This window comes from Colius striatus, chromosome 6 (genome assembly GCF_028858725.1).
Source record: "Colius striatus isolate bColStr4 chromosome 6, bColStr4.1.hap1, whole genome shotgun sequence".
Lineage (NCBI taxonomy): Eukaryota > Metazoa > Chordata > Aves > Coliiformes > Coliidae > Colius > Colius striatus.
The window spans coordinates 17578559-17599745 of record NC_084764.1 but is presented as its reverse complement, the minus strand read 5'-3'; the positions used below and the strand labels follow the sequence as shown (position 1 = coordinate 17599745).

Here is a 21187-nt window from a genome sequence, read left to right as displayed (position 1 = left end):
TCCAGAGAAACCTAAGCCAATATAGCCAGTAACTGTTGTAGTATCTGCTTCATAGTCCTGCATTTTACATGCATATTCATAGTTTTATTTTCCCACAGAAATCTCTTCTTAAATTAAAAACCTGTCATTGATGCAAGGTGTACAGAACTTGTAGAAGAAAATTTCTGTTGCCCTCTTGGAGAACTCGTTAAGTGATGATCATCTGGGGTCCTTAGAATTTTTAACTTCCTAAAGGTTTATGTTAGTTGCTGAAAGGCCCCAGAATGATCACTAGTTTATCCTCGTGGACCTTCCTGTGAGGAGACAGTGGTAATAAATGATTTCACCTTGGATTTTAATCCAGGCTGATTTCAAATTTTCAGAAAAGATGAACTATAGCCATTTTGTGAACCTGATGGTTTTAAAAATTTGTAATATTGGGCAAATACAAATTGGTTATATGTAACAAATTATTTTCATGTGTCTGGTTTTGGGCTTTGTTGAAGAATAATGTAAATTTCGTTTTCAAATTAAAACATTGCTTTACAATTACCTTATGAGTCAGAGTGAAGAATCAGATGGCCAAAGATATTTCTTTTCAGGAACTCCTGTGCTATGCTGATGGTAATGTGAAATTCAGAGTAGGAATCCTTTTTCTTTCCCTGGGGTAGTTTTCTTCCTGTTAGTATGTTTCTGTAAAAGTTCAAAGTTTGTTTCATTCTCAGATGATTTAGATACAGTAATAAAGCAATTAATACTATTGTTTCAAAAGTATTTCAGGGCGAGATATTTGTTCATATGATACTCTGTGTGCAACCTTCAGGGAAATTCCTATGGTCATTACTGCAATGTACAGCATTTAGCTCACAGACTTTGTTCCTGGCAGATGTTAACATCAGAGAAATAGGCCTGGAGGGGGCATTGCTGGGCTTGCTGGACAAAGAATTTGATCAAAGGTTGTGCCAAGATATCAAAGAGACTCTCACTCACATGCTTACTTCAATGGCGGTTGAAAAACTCTCTTTCTGGCTGAAGCTTTGTAAAGATGTTCTTGCTGCCTCAGCTGGTAAGTCTGAATACACTGATGTTGGGAATGCAATGAGAATATGGCTGCAGCAGTACCATTGATCACTGAGGGAAAGCATTCTCATTTCTCTGCAGTTTGAAATTTGTGAAGTGTGTCTTCCACCTTTGTAGTGAAACATTGGGTCCTTTAACTTAGTTCTTTAGGAAGAAATGTGACTTTTCCCCTTCTGATTGCCTTTTTCATATTGAACAAGTCTTTTTGTAAACATTTTCATATATCTGTCTTGGTCATATTCTTGTTGACTTATAGCTCTTAGGTTAACTTATTTCAGTATCAGTAATGGAAATGCAGAGTAAGTTTGAATTTCTGGATCTTGCCTATGCACTTGCCTACAACAAAAATATTCAGACAATCTCTTCTCTTAATATTAGGTATGATGTAGACCTACTATATCATAATGAAACTCATGAGCACATAAAATTCCTGTGCTGAATATTGTGGATGGAAAAAAAATATTTACTTTGCCTTCAGTGCAGGAGGAAAACTTCTTGGATTTAGTTATTCGGCTTCTAATGTGTCACGCTTACTTCAGAAGTGTGGTTTTGTTTTTGTTTCTCCTTTCCCTTCTTCATTTACTTTTATGATTGCTATTGATCACAGAATCTTAAGAGTTGGAAGGGACCTTGAAAGGTCATCTAATCCAAACCCCCTGCCAGAGCAAGACCACCTAGAGTAGGTCACACAGGAACTCATCCAGGTGGGTTTTGAACGTCCCCAGAGAAGGAGACTCAACAACCCATCTAGGCAGCCTGTTCCAATACTCTGGCATCTTCACAGTGAAGAAATTCTTCCTTGTATTTTTTTGGAACCTCTTATGTTCCAGCTTATACCCATTGCCCCTTGTCTTATCATTGGTCATCGTTAAGAGCAGCCTGGCTCCATCCTCCTGACACTCACCCTTTACATATTTGTAAACATTGAGGTCACCCCTCAGCCTCCTCTTCTCCAAGCTGAAGAGCCCCAGCTCCCTCAGCCTTTCATCATAAGGGAGATGCTCCACTCCATCATCTTGGTGTCCCTGCGCTGAACTCTCCAGCAGCTCCCTGTCCTTCTTGAACTCAGGGGCCCAGAACTGGACACAATATTCCCGATGTGGTCTCATATGGGCAGAGTAGAGGGGAAGGAGAACCTCTCTTGACCTACTGCCCACAGCCCTTCTCATACACCCCAGGATGCCATTGGCCTTCTTGGCCATGAAGGCACATTGCTGGGTCATGGTCATCCTGCTGTCCACCAAGACCTCCAGGTCCCTTTCCCCTACACTACTCTCTAGGAGTTCATTCCCCAACCTGTACTAGTACATGGGGTTATTTTTTCCCAAATGCAAGACTCTACACTTGCCCTTGTTGAATTTCATTAGATTTCTCCCCTCCCAACTCTGCAGCCTGTCCAGGTCTCGTTGAATGGCAGCACAGCCTTCTGGTGTGTCAGCCACTCCCCCAAGTTTAGCATTATCAGCAAACTTACTGACAGTGCCCTCTGTTCCCTCATCAAGGTCATTCATGATTAAAATTAGTTTAAAGCCCTTTCTATGAGCCCTACTAACTCATTTGCAAGGATCTTTCTCCCGCTTTGAGACAGATGAACTCCACCTATAACTAGACCTGGCATCATGAAAATTTCACCATTGTCAAAAAACCCAAAGTTGTATTGGTGGCAGCAGTCTCTGAGCCACCTGTTAATCAGGTGTGCTTTCAATTATTTTTCAGTATTCCTCCCGGCCATGATCTTGACTTCCAGCAAGTAATATCAACCAAGTACTGACAAAAGTTTTACATTTTGTTTTTAATTCTAGTATTTACTTAGACACCAAGGTTGAAGGGAGTCATGGTAAGTTGGAGGCTCAAGATGGACTTTGAAGAGATTTCCTTATGAATCCTTCTGTAGTTTTCAGTTAGAAAGTAGGTTTTCAGTAAGAAAGAATACTAAATTTCTTCTTACTCCTGATGTCCTAAATACAGATTTCAATACGGTAGCCTCCATAGACACCACTCAAGAAGAGGAAAGTGCCAAAGCGGATGATGCATCTGTATTAACGTCTGACAGTGATGAGAGGTTCCATCCATTCAGTAATCCACGATGGTCTACCAGAGTTTTTGCTGCAGAATGTGTTTGTAAAATTATAAGCCAGTGTGAAAATGCAGGCAGTGCACATTTTGACATAGCTTTGGCTCAGGAAAGAAAACAACGTGATTCAAGAGGTATGTGTTAAGAATTTCACAGACTGCAAAGTGTGCTTAAAATAAATGTTAGCTGTTCATATCTTTGTGAACTTCATAAATTTGCTGTTAGTAATCATTGAAACCTTTAATTACTCTTATTAGAAACCTGTATTTATTGAGGTGTAGAGCAATTTTTATACGACAAAATATTGGCGTATCACTAGAATTTACACTCACTTTGCTGGTTGTAGTACAGCAGCATATGCATGCGAAGCCATTGTTTCTGCATGAGCACTGGCAATCAGAAGTGATACCTGACTCCAGCCTACAACATCACCGTTTAGGGTCTGGGAGTATGACTAAAAAAAACTCCCCTTATTTGTATAATTACTAGTAGAAACCCAATGCCAATTTTCAGTACCTCTATGTTTGTCTGGAGGTGTTGTCTTCTACTTTTTTTTTTTTTTAAAGGTTCATAAATAAAAGTATTTAAGCTTTGCTCTAATTTCTTTTTCTACCTTGAAATGGAAAGGAGCCTAGATCAGCTATTGTAAGATGTCCAAATAAGATTGTTGTGTATGTGTAAGCTGCCTTAAGTGAGTCCTTAATATATGGTAAGATAAAATGTAAAATACACGTGTTGAAAGTGTTGACAGCAGTCTTATGAAATACATTATGCTTAGATTTAAATTTACTAAAACTGGTTTCTAATTTCTGTTTTCTGTTCAGATGACTTTTTGGTATTGCATTTAGCTGACTTGATCCGTATGGCTTTTATGGCTGCCACAGATCACAGTGATCAGCTTCGTCTTTCTGGGCTTCAAACATTATTAATTGTTGTTCGGAAGTTTGCAGCAGTTCCAGAACCAGAGTTTCCAGGTCATGTAATTCTGGAGCAATATCAAGCCAATGTAAGCACCATTGCTAATGACCTAGCAATGTCTAGAGTTACAGTTAATTGCTAAAATAAATTTGGTTTTTGCAATGCATAGTGCTAGAGTTGTGTTTCAGTTAGTTTGTTACTGAAATTATCATTAATTTCTTCAGACCCAGCGTCCTTTGAAAGCATCTTTTCAGTTGGCATATAATGTTTTAGCCCGGAAGTTTTTCAAGTTTCAGTGTTTTTTCCTCTTCCCTATTTGAATATAGAACATTGAGGGGTTTTTTGGAAAGCATTGGTTTCAAAGTATGGAAATGTTGCAAGAAATATTAGGAACAACAATCATTTAAAACTATACATAAAAGTAAGTAGCCTTTGCACAACAGAGATTGCACGAGGAGATCCTGGTCAGTAAATAAGCTAGAGAAGGTCAAAACATGGATTGCACTCAGAAGTCCATTTCACCAAATCTTGGTTGAGGCTTGCAGAAAAGTTGTCCTGATGATTTTGCTTTACAGGTTGCACTTGTGTTAAATATGAGAGGCAGCTGTGTTAAGCCTCATCTGGCTCCTGTTCTTCGATTTGTAGTGGGCACTAAGTCAGATCACATTCTCTCCTAGAAATTGAGAGATCCTGACTTTGGAGACATCCTAACCCACCTTCATCTTGGTTTTGCCTTTAGAATTTTATTCTAATAGCATTTCTTTGTATGAGAGAAGTGCCTTGATCTAGTCTGGAACTACCAAGGGAAAAAAAAATACACGGTCTGTCCTTTCTGCCCAAAACCATCAAAATCACAAGTAGAGCTAATAATTTTACTTTTTACCCTTACTACTCTTAAAGTGTTTCTGCTAATACTAAGCATAGATCTTCTCACCAACTCTTTCGTAGAAGTTGAAGGGATATGAAGCAGTAAAATACACAGTCTTTTTCTTATCAGGTTAGGAATTTTTTTATAACAAATGCAATAACCAGAAATAGATGGATATAGATTATCCTGATTTAAGTACTGGTTTCCTGAAATCTTGCTCAGAATTTCCTTAAATGAAGTCTGAGCTTTAGAGATTCTTAAGTAACTGTCAATAATTGTCACTGAAAACAACTCATCACTTATTTTCACAAACTTGTGTTTATAGAACTTGTACTACACTTTGTACTTTCATCCCAAGAAGCATCAAACTTAAGTCTGAGTTATTAGCTAAAGCAGCAAGGGAAATTTTCATTTCACCTTAATGAGATAGCTTTCAACAGTGAGAGCCAGTAAAATCTCTGCAGCCTGGAAAGTATATTTATTAAGCAAATGGGGTTTGTGCTGTCCCCTTCTTTCACTTTGCAAAGTTAACCAAGTTCAGCTGTTTGTTTCTTAAATCTATATTCTTTCTGAAGAAGAAAATGTCACTCATTAAGTGTCTTGTGGTATTTTGTGGTTTGGAATATTGTTTCTTTCTTTTGAGGACTCCTCATCAAGTCAAGAGTTGAAGGAAGAGGTTTCTTTTTCAGTTTTAGACTGTGCAAAAAATAGTAACAACTTTAAAGACCACTCTCAAAGAGAACTGTGTCTTCAGTGTAATCAAAACAAAACAATAGAAGTATGACTGCAACTGTCTCCCAGCTCTTTAACCTCAATGTGAAACAGTCTGTGGAAAAATGAGAAGGAAATTGTGCTTTATAAAGGGCAACTGCAACAAAGCCTGCTTATGAAAAGCAATTGTTTAGTTAATTGTTAACTTTGTATTAAATATATCATTTCTGTTTAGGTTGGAGCAGCACTTAGGCCTGCCTTTGCTCCTGATACTCCTCCTGATGTCACAGCAAAAGCGTGTCAGGCAAGTGTTGAAAGTCAGAACTCCTAGGTAATAAACACTCAGAATTTTTCTTTTTGCTTGATATGCCACACAAGAAAAATGAAATAAATCATCTAGCCTCAAATCCTCAATGCTCACAAAATAGTCACCCGTGTTACCTCTGTATTGTAACAACTCCAGGATTTTATGCACTGGAAAATCTTTTGAGAAACTTTGTAGCAGTTGATACTTAGGTTGTTATTTATGACATTCCTCTAACATTTTTGCCTTTTATTACTTACATATACTGAACTGTAATGTCATTGATTATTATACAAGAGTAACCGTCTTACTGGAAATTAAACTGGTGTTCATAATTTTACAGATGGAAAAAAGTGTATCCTGTGGTGTTTGGCTCTTGGTTCTCATTATGTCTGTTTCACAACACTAGGTATGCAGTGCTTGGATAGCAAGTGGTGTAGTAAGTGATCTTAATGACCTTCGAAGGGTTCACCAGTTGCTTGTGTCCTCTTTGGTCAAAGTGCAGGCTGGGAAAGAAGCACAAAGTCAACAATATAATGAAAGCACCTCAACTATGGAGATCCTGGCTGTGCTTAAGGCTTGGGCAGAGGTTAGTGTAACAGCTCTCTAATGATAGTCTTGATATCTGGTAGGTGTGTTAGAACCTTTCAGAGGGAATGGTTTCAGGAATATCTTATATGCTTCATTACATGCAAGTTGCTGGTCTTTTGCTTTGCCTTGATACGTCTGAATAGTATGTGAACTTTGCAAAATTGACAAAAGCACTGGTAGTTAAACTGTTTGTATTATACTATACGTTAAGAATACATCTAGTACTTAAGAAATATGAAAGCTGTAATGTTGTAATAGTTTGACATTCATTTTAAATTGGCATAGTATAATGGCTGTGGTGATGATATGGCTATGATGATGGTCCACTGAATGTACAATTTTAAATCGGTGACATTTTTCTTGTAGGCTATTAGTATTTAATTTCTTACAGGTAGTTCTTGTACGTTAACCATGTCGGCTCAGTGCTGCATTGGAACTGCCTCACATGAATGCTGTTTTAATATATATAGATGTGAGGTTATATTTTTGAAAATAAAAAAAGTGAATCATTTATTTAATCTCTAGAAGATGTCTTAGAAAGCACTGATAAGTGACCTTGAATGCTGACAGTTGATAACAAACTAAATGTGAGCATGTTATGTAGTTAAAATTACTTTTCTGCATATAACCAGGGAGCTATTTTGAAGGAAAAAGAAAGCAGTATATCATTATTATGTGAACATTCCTAGAAAAATATACCGACCTCTGCTGTCCATATTTAGGAAAGGATATTGGCAAAGCAGGAAAACCATTGGATAAAAGCTAACAACTGGGAGTCAAAAGTCTTGTAAAAATAGCTACTTGAGTGTAAGCATGTTTTCATTTAAGTAGATCATTCCATATAATCTATTCAGGAAAATATAAGGTGTAGTGGTCAATTTAAAAATATATGGAGAAGAGGGTTTTAATGGCATATAACAATAACCTATCATGGGTCAGAAGCTGAGACAAAATTCAGACTAGATGTGAAGCTCAACTGTAAGAATCATAGAATCTTAAGGGTTGGAGGGGACCTTGAAAGATCATCTAATCCAAACCCCCTGCCAGAGCAGGACCACCTAGAGTAGATCACACAGGAACTCATCCAGGTGGGTTTTGAACATCCCCAGAGAAGGAGATTCAGCAACCCATCTAGTCAGCCTGTTCCAATACTCTGGCATCTTCACAGTGAAGAAATTCTTCCTTGTATTTTTTTGGAACCTCTTATGTTCCAGCTTATACCCATTGCCCCTTGTCTTATCATTGGTCATCGTTAAGAGCAGCCTGGCTCCATCCTCCTGACACTCACCCTTTACATATTTGTAAACATTGAGGTCACCCCTCAGCCTCCTCTTCTCCAAGCTGAAGAGCCCCAGCTCCCTCAGCCTTTCATCATAAGGGAGATGCTCCACTCCATCATCTTGGTGTCCCTGCGCTGAACTCTCCAGCAGCTCCCTGTCCTTCTTGAACTCAGGGGCCCAGAACTGGACACAATATTCCAGATGTGGTCTCATGAGGGCAGAGTAGAGGGGAAGGAGAACCTCTCTTGACCTACTGCCCACAGCCCTTCTCATATACCCCAGGATGCCATTGGCCTTCTTGGCCATGAAGGCACATTGCTGGGTCATGGCCATCAGGACCTCCAGGTCCCTTTCCCCTACACTACTCTCTAGGAGTTCATTCCCCAACTTGTACTGGTACATGGAGTTACTCTTTCCCAGATGTAAGAAGTGAAGATTTGTAAGTTGTTCCAGTCTGTAATTAATATCTTCAAAGCAAACTCTGTATAACTTTATACTGGATCTTAGATATACAAAATTATGACGAGGTCAACTGGAAACAATCTTTGTGACCTGTAATTTACCAATATTTCACTTAAGCCCTGGGTGGTTCCCTGTTGCTTAGGATCTTACCTGTTTGAATTTGAAGGGATTCCCCCACCTGGTTGTGGGGAGGAGTGCAAGAGGGGCTTGGTAGGTGCTTACTTACTGGCCAAGGTCAACTCACTGTAATGAGCAAACTTGAAAAAGATAGAGAGATTATAATTGCAGGAGACAGATGCTCACAAAAGCTGACTTTAAATTAGTTGAACTAGTCTCCTTTAAAGTTGAGGAGAAGAGCTTCCCTCCAGGGGCTTTTTTGACAGTCTAAAAAGTGTTGGTGGTTTGACACCTTGTCAGGACTTTCAGTAGCTAGAGGGGAACCTAGAGTTAATGGTAACATCTAAAGTCTGCAAATGATGCATGACTGCTCTTCATTCTTGATTGATAACATAGAGTAATACATAATTTTGATAAGTTGGTTGCAAGTGCGATACATCATTTCAGTGAAAAGATAATTTAGGAATGATTTGGCTGCGGTTTCAGAGTCATGATTATAGGTATATTATTTGAGAGTAAGTTCTTCAGTCTTGTAGCTGTAACAAGATTTGATGGTTAGAAGCTGGATGAGTAATATTAATGTTTAAAAGCAGGGAAATTAGCTGCAGCTATGTTTAGGAACTTTAGTAGGATTCCCTTTATTGGGTCTTTTACATCAAGATTAGCCAGGGTAGTAGATTCAGAAGGTGTAACAAGTAAGTGTTTGCTCACTCATGCTTACTGGACTTGAAGCAGGAATAAATTCTAGGAAGCCTCATACCTGTTCAAAAGGCAGTCATGCTAATGATCACAGTAGTTTTCTGTGTGTTAATATTTATAAATCTCTCTCCCCATATATGAACAGGTTTACATAGTTGCAGTCGAAAAGCAGAAAAATCAAACTGATGCACACAATCACTGTTTTAAAATTGCAAACTCTGGAGAAGAAAGCTACAGAGATGGAACATCTTCAGCAAGTGGACTTCTGGACTTAGTACAGGCAGACCTGGGAACACTAAGCAAGCTCTGGCTTGCTGCACTTCAGGATTTTGCTCTCTTAACTCTGCCTTCAGAATATGCATTGCAGCTACCTGCTGAAGGTAAGAAGGCAAATCACATGTATTTTGATAGGTCACTTGTAAGTGCATGTCATTAATGTCCCAGCTAAGGGGTTAAGATCACAGAGAGATTAAATTGTATTAAGAATATGCATAGTTGGGTACTTATCTAAAGATAAAGACCACTTTGAAGAACAGATTTCACTGATGTGAAAAGTAGTTTATGTGATATTCTTGTTTGTTTGGTAGTTTTATAGTTGAAAGAAGAAAAATGTAATTGTATTGGATTCTGCCCAAATAAATCTACATGCAGTGCCCTCATTAGCATGTCATACTGTACATTTGTGGGTTTTTAAAAAAGACATTAATAAAATATGATAAATATAACCTTAATAAAAAGAAGCATCCTCTTTTGTAAGAATGAGAAAACATGGTCATTTAAAATAAACAAGACCATTACAACTGTAATTTTTGTTTTTGTAGGTGGTACATTCTATACAGCAGAGACAATTGAAAACGTCAGACCTCATTACTACAACTCCTGGGCACTGATACTTTATGCTACAGCATTATGGCTTACTAGCACAGGTTTCATTGTTATTGATCCTGATGAAGGAGTTACTAATCTCTCTAGACCTGTCACCCCAACTACAATGTGTCAAGATTCTTCTACCAGGCCTTTGGTGAAATCTCCTGAGGATGTGAATACTGACAGATTTCATCTTATTTTGGGTTCGTGAGTGCATAATATGTCTAGATGCAGTAACTCAACGTGTTATTTTTAATAGATACAACTCTTAGCAAAAAAAAGACTTGATTATTAACAGTTAACTGCATCGACTATTGCATCTCTTAAAATAATGCAGTCAGAAGAATTTTAAGTCCTAGTGAGAAAATTGTAGAGCATTTTCCCAAACATGGGAGAAAAACTCAAGTGTGTGAGCTAAACAAGTCCTAAACACGCTCTGCTTATAAACGTGCAAGTTCAAGAGTGGATTTTGTAGCCCTCCAGTTACAGAGTGCACAGTTTAGCATCACTGAAGTACAGTTTTACACCACAGAATAATGTATAGACGTCACCTTTACCACCAACCCCTGCTCAAACAGGGCCAGTTGCCCAGGACTATCTTTTGTATATCTCCATGGACAGAGACTCTGCAACCTCTCAGGGCAACCTGTGCCAGTGCTCAGTCAGCCTCATGGTAGAAAAATGTTTCTGTAAGTTCACATAAAGCTCTGTTTAAGCCTCTGTTACTGCATAGGGTAACCAGGCAATTGTATTTGAGTCAGCAATGTGCCCTTGTGGCCAAGAAGGCCAATGGCATTCTGGGATACATCAAGAAGAGTGTGGCCAGCAGGTAGAGGGAGGTTCTGCTCCTCCTCTGCTTTGCTCTGGTGAGGTCTCATCTGGAGTACTGTGTCCAGTTCTGGGCTCCTCAGCTCAGGAGGGACAGACAACTTCTGGAGAGAGTCCAGTGCAGGGCCACTAAGACGATCAGCAGACTGGAAAATATTCCCTATGAGGAAAGGCTGCGGGAACTGCGGCTGTTTAGTCTGGAGAAAAGGAGACTGAGGGGGGATCTCATTAATATTTACAAGATTATAAATGGTTAATGTCAGGAGGTTGGGGCATCCTTTTTTCTATGGTATTTAGCAACAGGACAAGTGGTAACAAGATGAAGCTGGAACACAAAAAGTTCCATTTAAACATAAGAAAAAACTATTTCATTGTGAGGGTGAGGGAGCCCTGGCACAGGCTGCCCAGAGGGGTTGTGGAGTCTCCTTCCTTGGAGGTCTTCAAAACCCACCTGGGTGCGTTCCTGTGTGACCTGATCTAGGTGGACCTGCTTCAGCAAGGGGTGTTGGACTAGATGATCTCTAAAGGTCCCTTCCAACCCTTACCATTTCTAGGATTCTGTGTATTCAGTCCCAGTTCTCTAAATTTACACAATTAGGCACTTCTGGTTTATTTTTTTTCTTTAGTCTTCTGTCTTTCTGAAATCCCTTTTTGAAGTGGGTTTGTATGACTCAGATGCATATGGTTTGTTTTGAGTCTGGTCTTCCTGCACAGAGCCACTTTCCTTTTGAACTCCACTGCTCCCTTAGTTACAAGTGATACAAGAGCTGCTCATTTTCCTAGCTTCCTATATATATAGGAATACTATACTGCTAAATTAGTGCTTAAAATTTCATATACGTTTACTATGGACACCTGGCATGTTTATTCTGCTTCTGAACTATTTCACTTGTTCATTTTCACCTGCTGCAGGAAAACATAAAGATTTTAAAACAGGCACATTTTCTGTTGTGCAGCTGTTCTTTGAAGTACATTGATCAGTTTCTCAAGTCATTGCATTTTGGAATTACAACTGAACAACTAGGATGATAATATGGAATATGGAAGCTTATCTCCAGTGCCATAAAATGTCATCTGAAGAGTCCTGAAAGCTCAGAAAAAAATTGGTTTTACCTGCTCTAGGATTTTCAAGCTTAGGCTTCATGTAATTTACTTATTGCTGATGATACAGTTGTGGTAGCTGCCATCCTTAGCAAAGATTCTGCTCACTATGACTTGTCTGCCTGTTCATTAGATGTAGAGTTCAATGTTTTACTCAGAAATTGTTCTGGTTTTTAATTTGTTTATGTTAATAGCCAGTTATTGTGTCTTCTACTGTAAAAGGTGAAGCTCCTTCATTGTTTTGAGGGAAGTAAAGTTCTTGGTTCAAGATACTAGCTATAGGAGATAAATTCACTTAGAAATAGCATTTGCATTTTATATTATCTCTGCTCATCCTACTGTTAGATTACTTGGTAATTGACAAAATTACTTTCTAAAATTTTCAGTAGATATGATTGTTTTTCTTCTGATGCTTACAGGAATTAGTGTGGAATTTCTCTGCTCTCCTCGATCAGATGCAGCAAGAGAGAACATTATTGCCTGCTTACGTGCCCTACAGGCACTCTTTGATGTTCCATGGCCCAGGTCTAAAATAGGTGGTAATCAGGTAATGTCTTAATGATCAGAAAGTCCACAGAATTTAAAGCAGAATTTTAGTCTGAACAGTATCTCTGCTGTCTTTTGCATATCCAGGAATCTTCAGCACATTAGTAGTAGGTGAATTATAGGCTTTACCAAAATACAAAGCTGTAGAGGGAGGAGAGATAAAAAGCACAACATTGAACCTGTAAGAAGACAGTGAGGGGCAGACACTTGAAGACGTTTTGTCAGGAAGAAGTAATTAGATTAGTAAGATGAGAGACAGGTAAAAATAGAATTCCAGGAAAACAACAATTCTCTTACTCTGTCAAGGGACAGTTCAATTAATTGTGTTGTAAATATTGAAGATGATAAAAGGAAACTGGACCTTAAAAGGACAAAACAAAAAACCCACAACACACCTGTGGTCCTAAGTAGTAACTTCAAAATTCCTTTTTTTTCCCTTTAAGTTAAGATTTTTACCATTCCCTATGCCGTAAGTGATAAAGCCTGTGAACATGCCCAAGTTCTGCTGATTATTTGTGCTCTCTCTAAGGAAATATATACACTGTAAAAGTTAAAAAGGAATTCAAGAGTTAAAAAGCCATAAGATCAAGATTACTTGGGGATTTTTCAGTAGTTTTAAGTGCCTTATCTCTAAATTTCTGTGATTCCTATTTTTTGGGGAGAATTGATCAGGACTGCTGCTACTGGGAGCTAAGACCTAGATGTAGAAAAAAATGCCAACTCCTATGAATGTATCAATTACACTGTGTTCCTTACTGAGATTAATAAGAGTAATACTGTTGACCTTAACAGGTATTAACAAGTTTCTAAAATTCCTACATTAAAATGGAGATCTATTAAGCATTTTTCTTACTGTAGGAGTTGGGTGTTGAGCTGTTGAATGTTTTGCATCGACTGATACTGACCAGAGAATCACCTGATATTCAGCTTGCTGCACTTGAAGTGGTTCGTCTGATTCTTTTTGCAGCTCAGGAACATGTAAAGGAAAAACGGAGAAGTGCAGAAGGTACAATAGTGTGTGAGGTGTCAAATACATACTGTCAGGGTTAAGGCAAGTCTTTCTTGGAAAGCTGAGTTCTTGAAGGTGATCTTCCAAGATGCATCTTAATCGAAGTGTTTCACGGTGACTAATCCTGGTTTACTTAAGTCAGTCCAGGTGCCTGACTTGGTAAATTGGAGTGGTATATAGACAGAAGATTGGTCAGGTGTTTTTGGTGGTGACTTGAGCAAAGTGAGGAGGAAGACGGAAGAAAATGCACTTGGGATGATAGTCTTGTGTGGTGTCAGAGAGGGAGGAGTCTTAGTGCAAAGCTGGGAACAGTTGCAGTAGAGCAGTGGGGAGACTCGGTACACACTGCTGTTACAGGTCAGACTCCACTAGTTACTCTCTGAAAAGTTAATTTTCTGAAAGGAAAAAACTAGGAGATGAATCAAAACACTTACGTGAGGTGACATCATATTGGCATAGTGCCTCAGCACACTGTATGGCTAAATCTGTTGCACATACTTTTGCCTTTTGAAATCAGTGCATAGTTCTCATATTCAGAATGACAAATGTTTGCTATACATATGCATGCATATATATAAAAAAATAAAGATTATCACTTGGTGATGAAACTGTCTTGAAAAGTAAACTTTTTAGAAACAAGGTACAGCCTGCAGACTTCTGCCATATTTCTTATTTTTGTTTTAGTTGACGATGGTGCTTCAGAAAAGGAAACGTTACCAGAATTCGGGGAAGGCAAAGATACAGGAGGACTGGTGCCTGGGAAATCATTAGTCTTTGCAACACTGGAATTGTGTGTTTGTATTCTTGTCAGACAGCTTCCGCAGCTCAACCCTAAATTAACTTGTAGCCCAGCAGTTCATTCTGGAAAACATCTGTTACTGTCAGAAGATGGAAGTAGACTGGTAGCAGCAGCATTAGTTATTCTCTCTGATGTTCCTGCAGTCTGCTCTCCTGAAGGTATGCTGTTTCATCACAAGAGAAGATTAATGAAATAATATTGGGCTCTTCTGAGTGTCCTTTTTATTACCTGATCTTTCTCAGATGGATAAAGCTGACAGCAAGTTTCGTTGATTTGTTTTTGACAATTTCCTGTTCCAGTTGTTTTTTGACAGATTACAAAAGTTACAAAACTGAAGCAATTAAATGAGTAGGGTTTTTTTTTTCCTCCCACATGTAGCAGTGCAATTAATAGATTCATCTTGCACAGGGAAGTATATGACAGCTTCATGATTATATTCTACTGGAATTGTCTATTTATAATGCAGACATAAATTAAATTTTAAAGGGAACTGTATCATGCTGCCTTCCACTGAAAACCATAATTTGTACATTAGGAAACCACTGGAAGGAGTTAGAGTTGATTTCTCAGATTAGCTAACCTTTACCCATGATTCATTTTGGATTCACTCCAAACATTAAGATGGTTCCCGTCTGCCACCCTCCGATGTCGTATTCACATGTATGATCTTTTAGTACTGTTACAGCCACACCTGAAAAGCCATTTCTGCCCTACTCCTCTGTTCTCAGTTTAGGTGTCTGTGTTACATCTTGTGCATTTTTTTGCATTTACCAGCCCTGAAAATTTCTTCTTTTTCTAATTATTTTTCTATTACAAGATTCTTCTTCAGGGGATAGCATACTGCAAATGGAATAGTAAATAGTTCTTGCTGCCATTGTAAGATGATGATATGATTACACTTTTCCATCTGCAGCTCATTATTTATCAGTTCAAAGCAAAAGGAAACAAACATCGCATCATTTAGATCTGAGGGCAAATATTTTGTATGAGAAAATAATCTGTCATTTTTCTTTTCTCCCTGTAGTTCTTTTTGTCTTTAGCTGTTCAAGGTATTCCACAAACTAACATCTTGCAGGATCAGACCAGATGTGGTATTTACACTAGAGAACTTAAGCATTTAAATCAGATTAAGCTTGCTTATACAGTCAATTGAATAGGGAAGCCTCTCAAAGTCAGCTCATATAATCAAAGACAAGAGCATTCCTATGTGGAACTGCATCATTTTTTCCTCTTGAATAAGTAATGGAAGTTGTAGTCCTGTGACTACCGTGCCTCTAACTTGAGGCACCTGTGTTGATAGGTATGCATAATACAATTTTAAAATAAATGACTCTTACGAATGGCATTTCCTACTGAATTCCAGCAGTGAATTTTCAGAGACTTTTCTGTTTAAGAATAGAGCATAATTGTCTTCAGGTTCAGAAAATATTGATGCATGTGTCAGAGACAGTCATTATTCAACAGGTCTCTCACAAACATCAGTATATTGAAATCTTAAAAACAAATGTTTTCCTGATTAGGGAAGGGCATAAGCAAAATAAGCCATATGCTTAACTCTGTACTTTGCTGAAACACACTTTAAGATAGAGGTAATATATAAATGTGCAGACATTTCGTTTTTCCCCAATCTATGCAGAATTCTGTATTACCAATAGATTCAAAGACATAAGAATAAGTGTAGCTGTTTTTGTGGGTTTTTTATTAGTCTTTTATTCTGACAGATCAGCTATCAGATTCTCAGGGAGAGAGCCTACCGTTCAGTAGGGTGTGGGACAATCTGCTTCTCTCCTTAGGTGTTTTCCAAAATATTCGTTAGAGATGTTTATTGTAATACTAGGAAATTTTTAAATGCATTTTTAGTCTGAGATCCTAGTCTTATTAATCTTACTAAATTCTTTACTTCAGTGATTTCCCGGAGTAGCGTCATTTAGCACCATCCATTGTGGGGAAAACCACAGGAGACGGTTTTTAATTACCCCAGTCAAATTCCTTCCCTGTTTTGTCTTCATTGTAAAATATGCTTAGATGCTTATAAATTGGGTTCTACTATTCAGTACTCTGTAGACTTCCACAGCTTCTCATCTTCTGTTCCTCAGTAGTTCGAGTCTTTCTGTTCTTGCTCTTCTCTGAATATAATTCCACACTTCATATAATAAAATAATCAAGGAAAAGATACCTGATTTTTTTAAATTTCTGTGAAATTAATTTGCTATGTTTTACAGGAAGCATTTCAGTTCTTCCTACTATCTTGTACCTCATTATTGGAGTACTTAAAGAAACTGCTGTGAAACTGCGAGATGGCCATTTGCCTTTGATGGTTGCTGCGTCTCTGCAAGCTCTTAAAGGACTCTTGTCTTCACCGATGGCTCGAGCAGAGAAGAGTAGGAGTGCTTGGACTGATCTTCTACGTAGTGCTTTGATTACGGTGCTTGACTGTTGGGATCAAGGTAAGCACGAATTTTGTGTTTGTGTTCAAAAAAACCAAAGAAATGTCTGGGTCACTAGTTGTTTTGGTTTTATTTAAATTGAATTCATACAGATCTATCTTAGTCACAGGAGAATTAGTTGAAAATATAATTCAATCTTGTCCTTGTAGATCATACAAGAAGTCATTGTCTCTAAAGGTGTAAATGTGGGATTGCAGGATTACCCCTCTGTTAGGTACTGCCACAATGTAGTCACATGGTGCAATGGAATAAACAGGAGTTACGGCTTCAGTATACAGCTGAGCATAGAAGACAGCTGTAATACTTCAAGGTTTTCCACAAAGAATTAGGATTTGTATTGAAGCAAAGAGTATTAAAACAGTAGTTCAAGAAAAAATTGTTTTATCCTAAAGTTAGTTTTCTCTATGCTGCTTCTTCAGTTTCCCAAATTTGTAATATTTGTCTCATTCCTTACATTTAATCTCTAAACTGAAATTTGTAGTTGGAACTTCTATTTATAGCGCTGGTTTTTAAATTACAGCAAAAGATTTTATGTTCTTAATGCAAATTTTATATTATTCTCAGAATAGATGTACCCTAGTATGTCACACCAACTCTTCAAAGTTATTAATTGTATTTTATGCTGTTAATTCGCAGTATACATATAACTACCCTTGAATTCCCATTCTGGCCTTGGCTTTTCGTAAGCCATTTCTTAATACAAGTCCATATTGGTACAGCAGATTATGCCATGTATTTGAAAAGGAAACTCCTAAAAATGTAGACATTGATATTTCTATTTTATGTCTTTGTAACACTTGAATTCATAGGATTGCTTTTTAATACAAGTCTAACAGACTGCTTATTTATCGATAGTAGATGGGCTTCTCCAAGAACTTGATGAAGTTAGCCTGCTTACTGCTATTACAGTATTTGTTACGTCTACCAGTCCAGAAGTTACTACCATAGAGTGCCTTCAAAAGCGTTGTATTGAGAAGTTTAAAGTCACACTTGACTCAAAAGATCCGTTTGTAAGTACTGGTGAAGTTACAAGAATATCAGCATCATATTAAATAGGTTTTAGCGTATTTTCTGTTCAGTTCTTTCACTTGCCCTATGTGTTGTTTCCAGTTGATCCTGTCCTGACTATGTCTGTCATATATTTGTAACAGTTCATCTGTTACTATTCTTCATCTAAAAAACCAATGTATCAGGAAAAAAAATTATTATCATTGCAAATACAAATGGCTTCTTTAAGAGTTGAGGCTTCCTCGCTTTGAAAGTCCAGCTCCGAAAATAACATGCAGTAGGCTTCATGTTTGACTGAGAATTCACTATAAACTGATTTTCTTACATCTCTATATATTCATGTAGTAACAAAAAAATTGAAGTTATTTTTACTTGAGAAATCGCTGTAGGAGAGCACTTTTTTATTAATATATTTCTAGTATTATAAACATTGGTTTCCACTGATCAGAAACTGGAAATGCCAAATATTACTCAGGAAAATGATAGTAGGTATCTGCAAATTTTATCCAATTGTTTAAGCATCTGAGCCTTTCAGAAATTATGTAGAAACTTGACAGTTTCAGTCCTATTGGTTTCCAGTCATGTACAAGCTACTGCACCATTTGTGACTTTTTAAAATTGTGCTTACTGTTCAATAAAAATAACTTTCAAATTTTGAGCACCTGTTTTCAGTCAGCTGTGTTTTTGCTAAAAAGACAATATTTTCAAAACTGTACTAAGACATAATCTTCACACAAAAATTACTTGATGGAAAGAGGAAGCATGAACTAATATCTCTTAATAATTTGATTACAAGTTGTAGTACTCCTGTAAAGTATTATGCATTAGCACCTTGCAACCTGATCAATTTTCACAGTGTGAGGCACATTGTTGCCCCCTCCTTAAAATTTTATCTGACAGATTGTGAGATTTAAAACATTCTTGACACATATTTTTAAGTATAATACTTTGTAACTGCAAATTTCATTTTTCCCTTTAGGTGCAATATAAGTGCTACCAGCTGCTTCACTCCATCTTTCAGCATCCGAGCAAAACTGTGTCATATCCTTATATCCATTCTCTTGCACCATCCATTGTGGGAAAACTGCAGGAAACAGAAAAAACAAAACCTGAAAACACTGCTGAACTTCATGTCATTCAGGAGGGCATAAAGGTGGTTATAGCTCTTACAGCCACTGCAGAGGAAAAGCACCGTAAGTTACTTGCATTACTAGTATTAGACTTGCTGAAAGTTGCCATAAGTAACAAATTAAAACAACTAAGAATCCAGTCCTGAACACTAATTGGCAACAAAATTCCTAATGAGAATGTTGTTTCTTTTTACCATACAGTTCAATTAATATTTTCAGCTCTATAGTTTCTGTTAAATGTTAGAGAAATACTTCTAGTTAGAACTGGAAGATGTTTTTAAAAACTGTGTGCTTGTGTTTTCAATGTTTATAGGTGCTCATCTGGTGGCTTGCCTTCTTCCCATCCTAATTTCCTTTCTTTTGGACGAAAATGCCCTGGTTTCTGCTACAAACTCAGCAAAAAATCTACATGAGTTTGCTTTGCAAAATCTGATGCAGATTGGTCCACAGTACTCATTGGTTTTTAAAAAACTAATGGCTTCCTCTCCAACTATGAAAGCCAGGCTTGAGTCAGCTGTAAAAGGCAATCAAGAAAACATCAAAGTGAAGACTGCTAAACATGCAAAGAATCCTGGGAAAAGTTCAAGCATTCAGCTGAAGACCAATTTTCTTTAAAGTCTCAATTTTCTTTAAAGTCTTTTTTTACACACACTTGGATATCAAGAGCAAAAAATGTCCCTTTTGATTTCTAATCAGAGTAGGATCACTATGCACTGATACCATATTTCAGTTAGCACTGAAGTATTACAGAAAGTTTTAAAGAGAAAGCAAATCTCTAGATAGCTTTCTGGTAGACTTCTTAAACATTTCTAATCACTATGAATAAATCTATCAGAGGTCATCTAAACTGCAATTTTGGGTTATTTTGAACTAAAATACCATAAATGCACATACTTAGATATTAAAAGCCCATAGTGAATGTTACCATAAATATATTTAGGAGCAGCCCACACTTAGTCAGTAAGTAAAATTAATTTTGTTTTTAAATGAATGTTTGTCAAAAATAAGTTACCCTAATTGGTTTTTAGATTTAACAGGGACATAAATTTACTTGCAGGTTGTAATCTATCCTAATCACTAATTTAGCACACTGCATCATTAAGTGAACAGATCAGATATCCTTGTAAGCCTTACAAAAGACTATTGTTGAACTCAAAAAAGAAACTAAATAAAGGTAATATTGATAGCTTTAATCCTAATAGCTTCTCGAGATGGCTAGGATTTAACAAATGCTGTTAAAGCGAGCTCTACAGTGCTTCTTTAGTGAGGACTCCATAGTGCTTTACACAGTGGGACTACTATGCACATGTATTTGCAGGCTTGGTGCCTTGCTGCTTGACACAGTCTAACTTTTCAGTATGTATACTTGGGTAAATTAGGCTAGCCAGGCAATTGAGGCTTCCATATCTTGTCCAGAACAGGACAGCTATTTGAATATAATGTGCCTCGATTCAGACATCTGCTCTGTATGGATGTACATTTCTTGATCTTTATATGATCAATTATGTGTACATGTAACTCAGTTAAATTTATGTGTCTCTGCAATGAGATGGATGTATTTGAAGTCAACTTGTCTTGAGTCAAATCAAGTGCAACAAACTCATACTAAGGAGTATGTAATTAACATTTTTATCAAGGATCATATTTTAATATAGAAAAATAACTATCAAAACTGCAATGGATATAAAATATTTTCTACTATGTATTGACTTCTTTCTTAATAGCAGTATTACCTAAACCAAACACTTATCAAGCTGAGGATAGTATTTCTTTCTTGAATCTGATTACTTTAAAGGAAAGGAGGAAAAAAAAATTACAGAACTGAGAAACACACTGTGACTCAGGAAAAATGTGATGTACTGTATTTTATTATAAGTTTTGTATATAAATATAATTGTAAATTGTACAGAATTAACCATTTGACCAAAGTTATAACAATTAATTTTTCTAATTTACATAAATAAAGCTAATTTTCTTCACTTAAGATTTGTCTTTGTTGTTTTACCCAATAGCAGAGGAGCTCTAAGGATTTCCCTAACAGAAAGAAAATGTTTCTGTGCTGCCACAAGGACACAAATAAGAAATTTTTAGACTGGATGCACAAAGGTCTGTGACTTGACATTGCAGATCTTCCTCATTTCTGTATAGCACAATGGGTAAGTAAGTAAGTAGGATCAGGGAGATAGACTTCATATGTGTAAATACCTGTTCTGTGTCAAATGCTGAAATACGGGAAGGTGGTTCAGATGCCTTCCATCTTTACCCGGGGGACTGGAAGCTCTTTGTTCCACCTTTTCATTGCAGTCAAATCTGTAGTTGTTGGCTATGTTGAAAGGGAGTTAATTTTAATTTGTCAGTTACTCATCTTT

The 21187-nt window shown here is 37.2% G+C and overlaps 1 protein-coding gene across 7 annotated transcripts in view; it reads left to right on the top strand.

The window, feature by feature from the left end:
* Positions 1-20802, top strand: part of HEATR5A (HEAT repeat containing 5A) — a 64714-nt gene extending 43912 nt beyond the window's left edge. For 5 of the 7 annotated variants that reach the window (XM_061998916.1, XM_061998912.1, XM_061998914.1 and 2 more), the window contains 14 exons: positions 866-1045; positions 3028-3267; positions 3958-4139; positions 5866-5934; positions 6344-6523; positions 9229-9463; positions 9905-10153; positions 12299-12426; positions 13284-13431; positions 14119-14391; positions 16456-16680; positions 17536-17690; positions 18668-18881; positions 19132-20802. In XM_061998916.1, coding sequence (XP_061854900.1) covers positions 866-1045; positions 3028-3267; positions 3958-4139; positions 5866-5934; positions 6344-6523; positions 9229-9463; positions 9905-10153; positions 12299-12426; positions 13284-13431; positions 14119-14391; positions 16456-16680; positions 17536-17690; positions 18668-18881; positions 19132-19433 — 2780 coding nt within the window. In that variant the 3' untranslated portion in view covers positions 19434-20802. Of the gene's footprint in view, positions 1-865; positions 1046-3027; positions 3268-3957; positions 4140-5865; positions 5935-6343; positions 6524-9228; positions 9464-9904; positions 10154-12298; positions 12427-13283; positions 13432-14118; positions 14392-16455; positions 16681-17535; positions 17691-18667; positions 18882-19131 lie in introns of those variants that run through there. The other 2 variants (XM_061998915.1, XM_061998918.1) reach the window with 2 other exon arrangements.
* Positions 20803-21187: the final 385 nt, after the last annotated feature.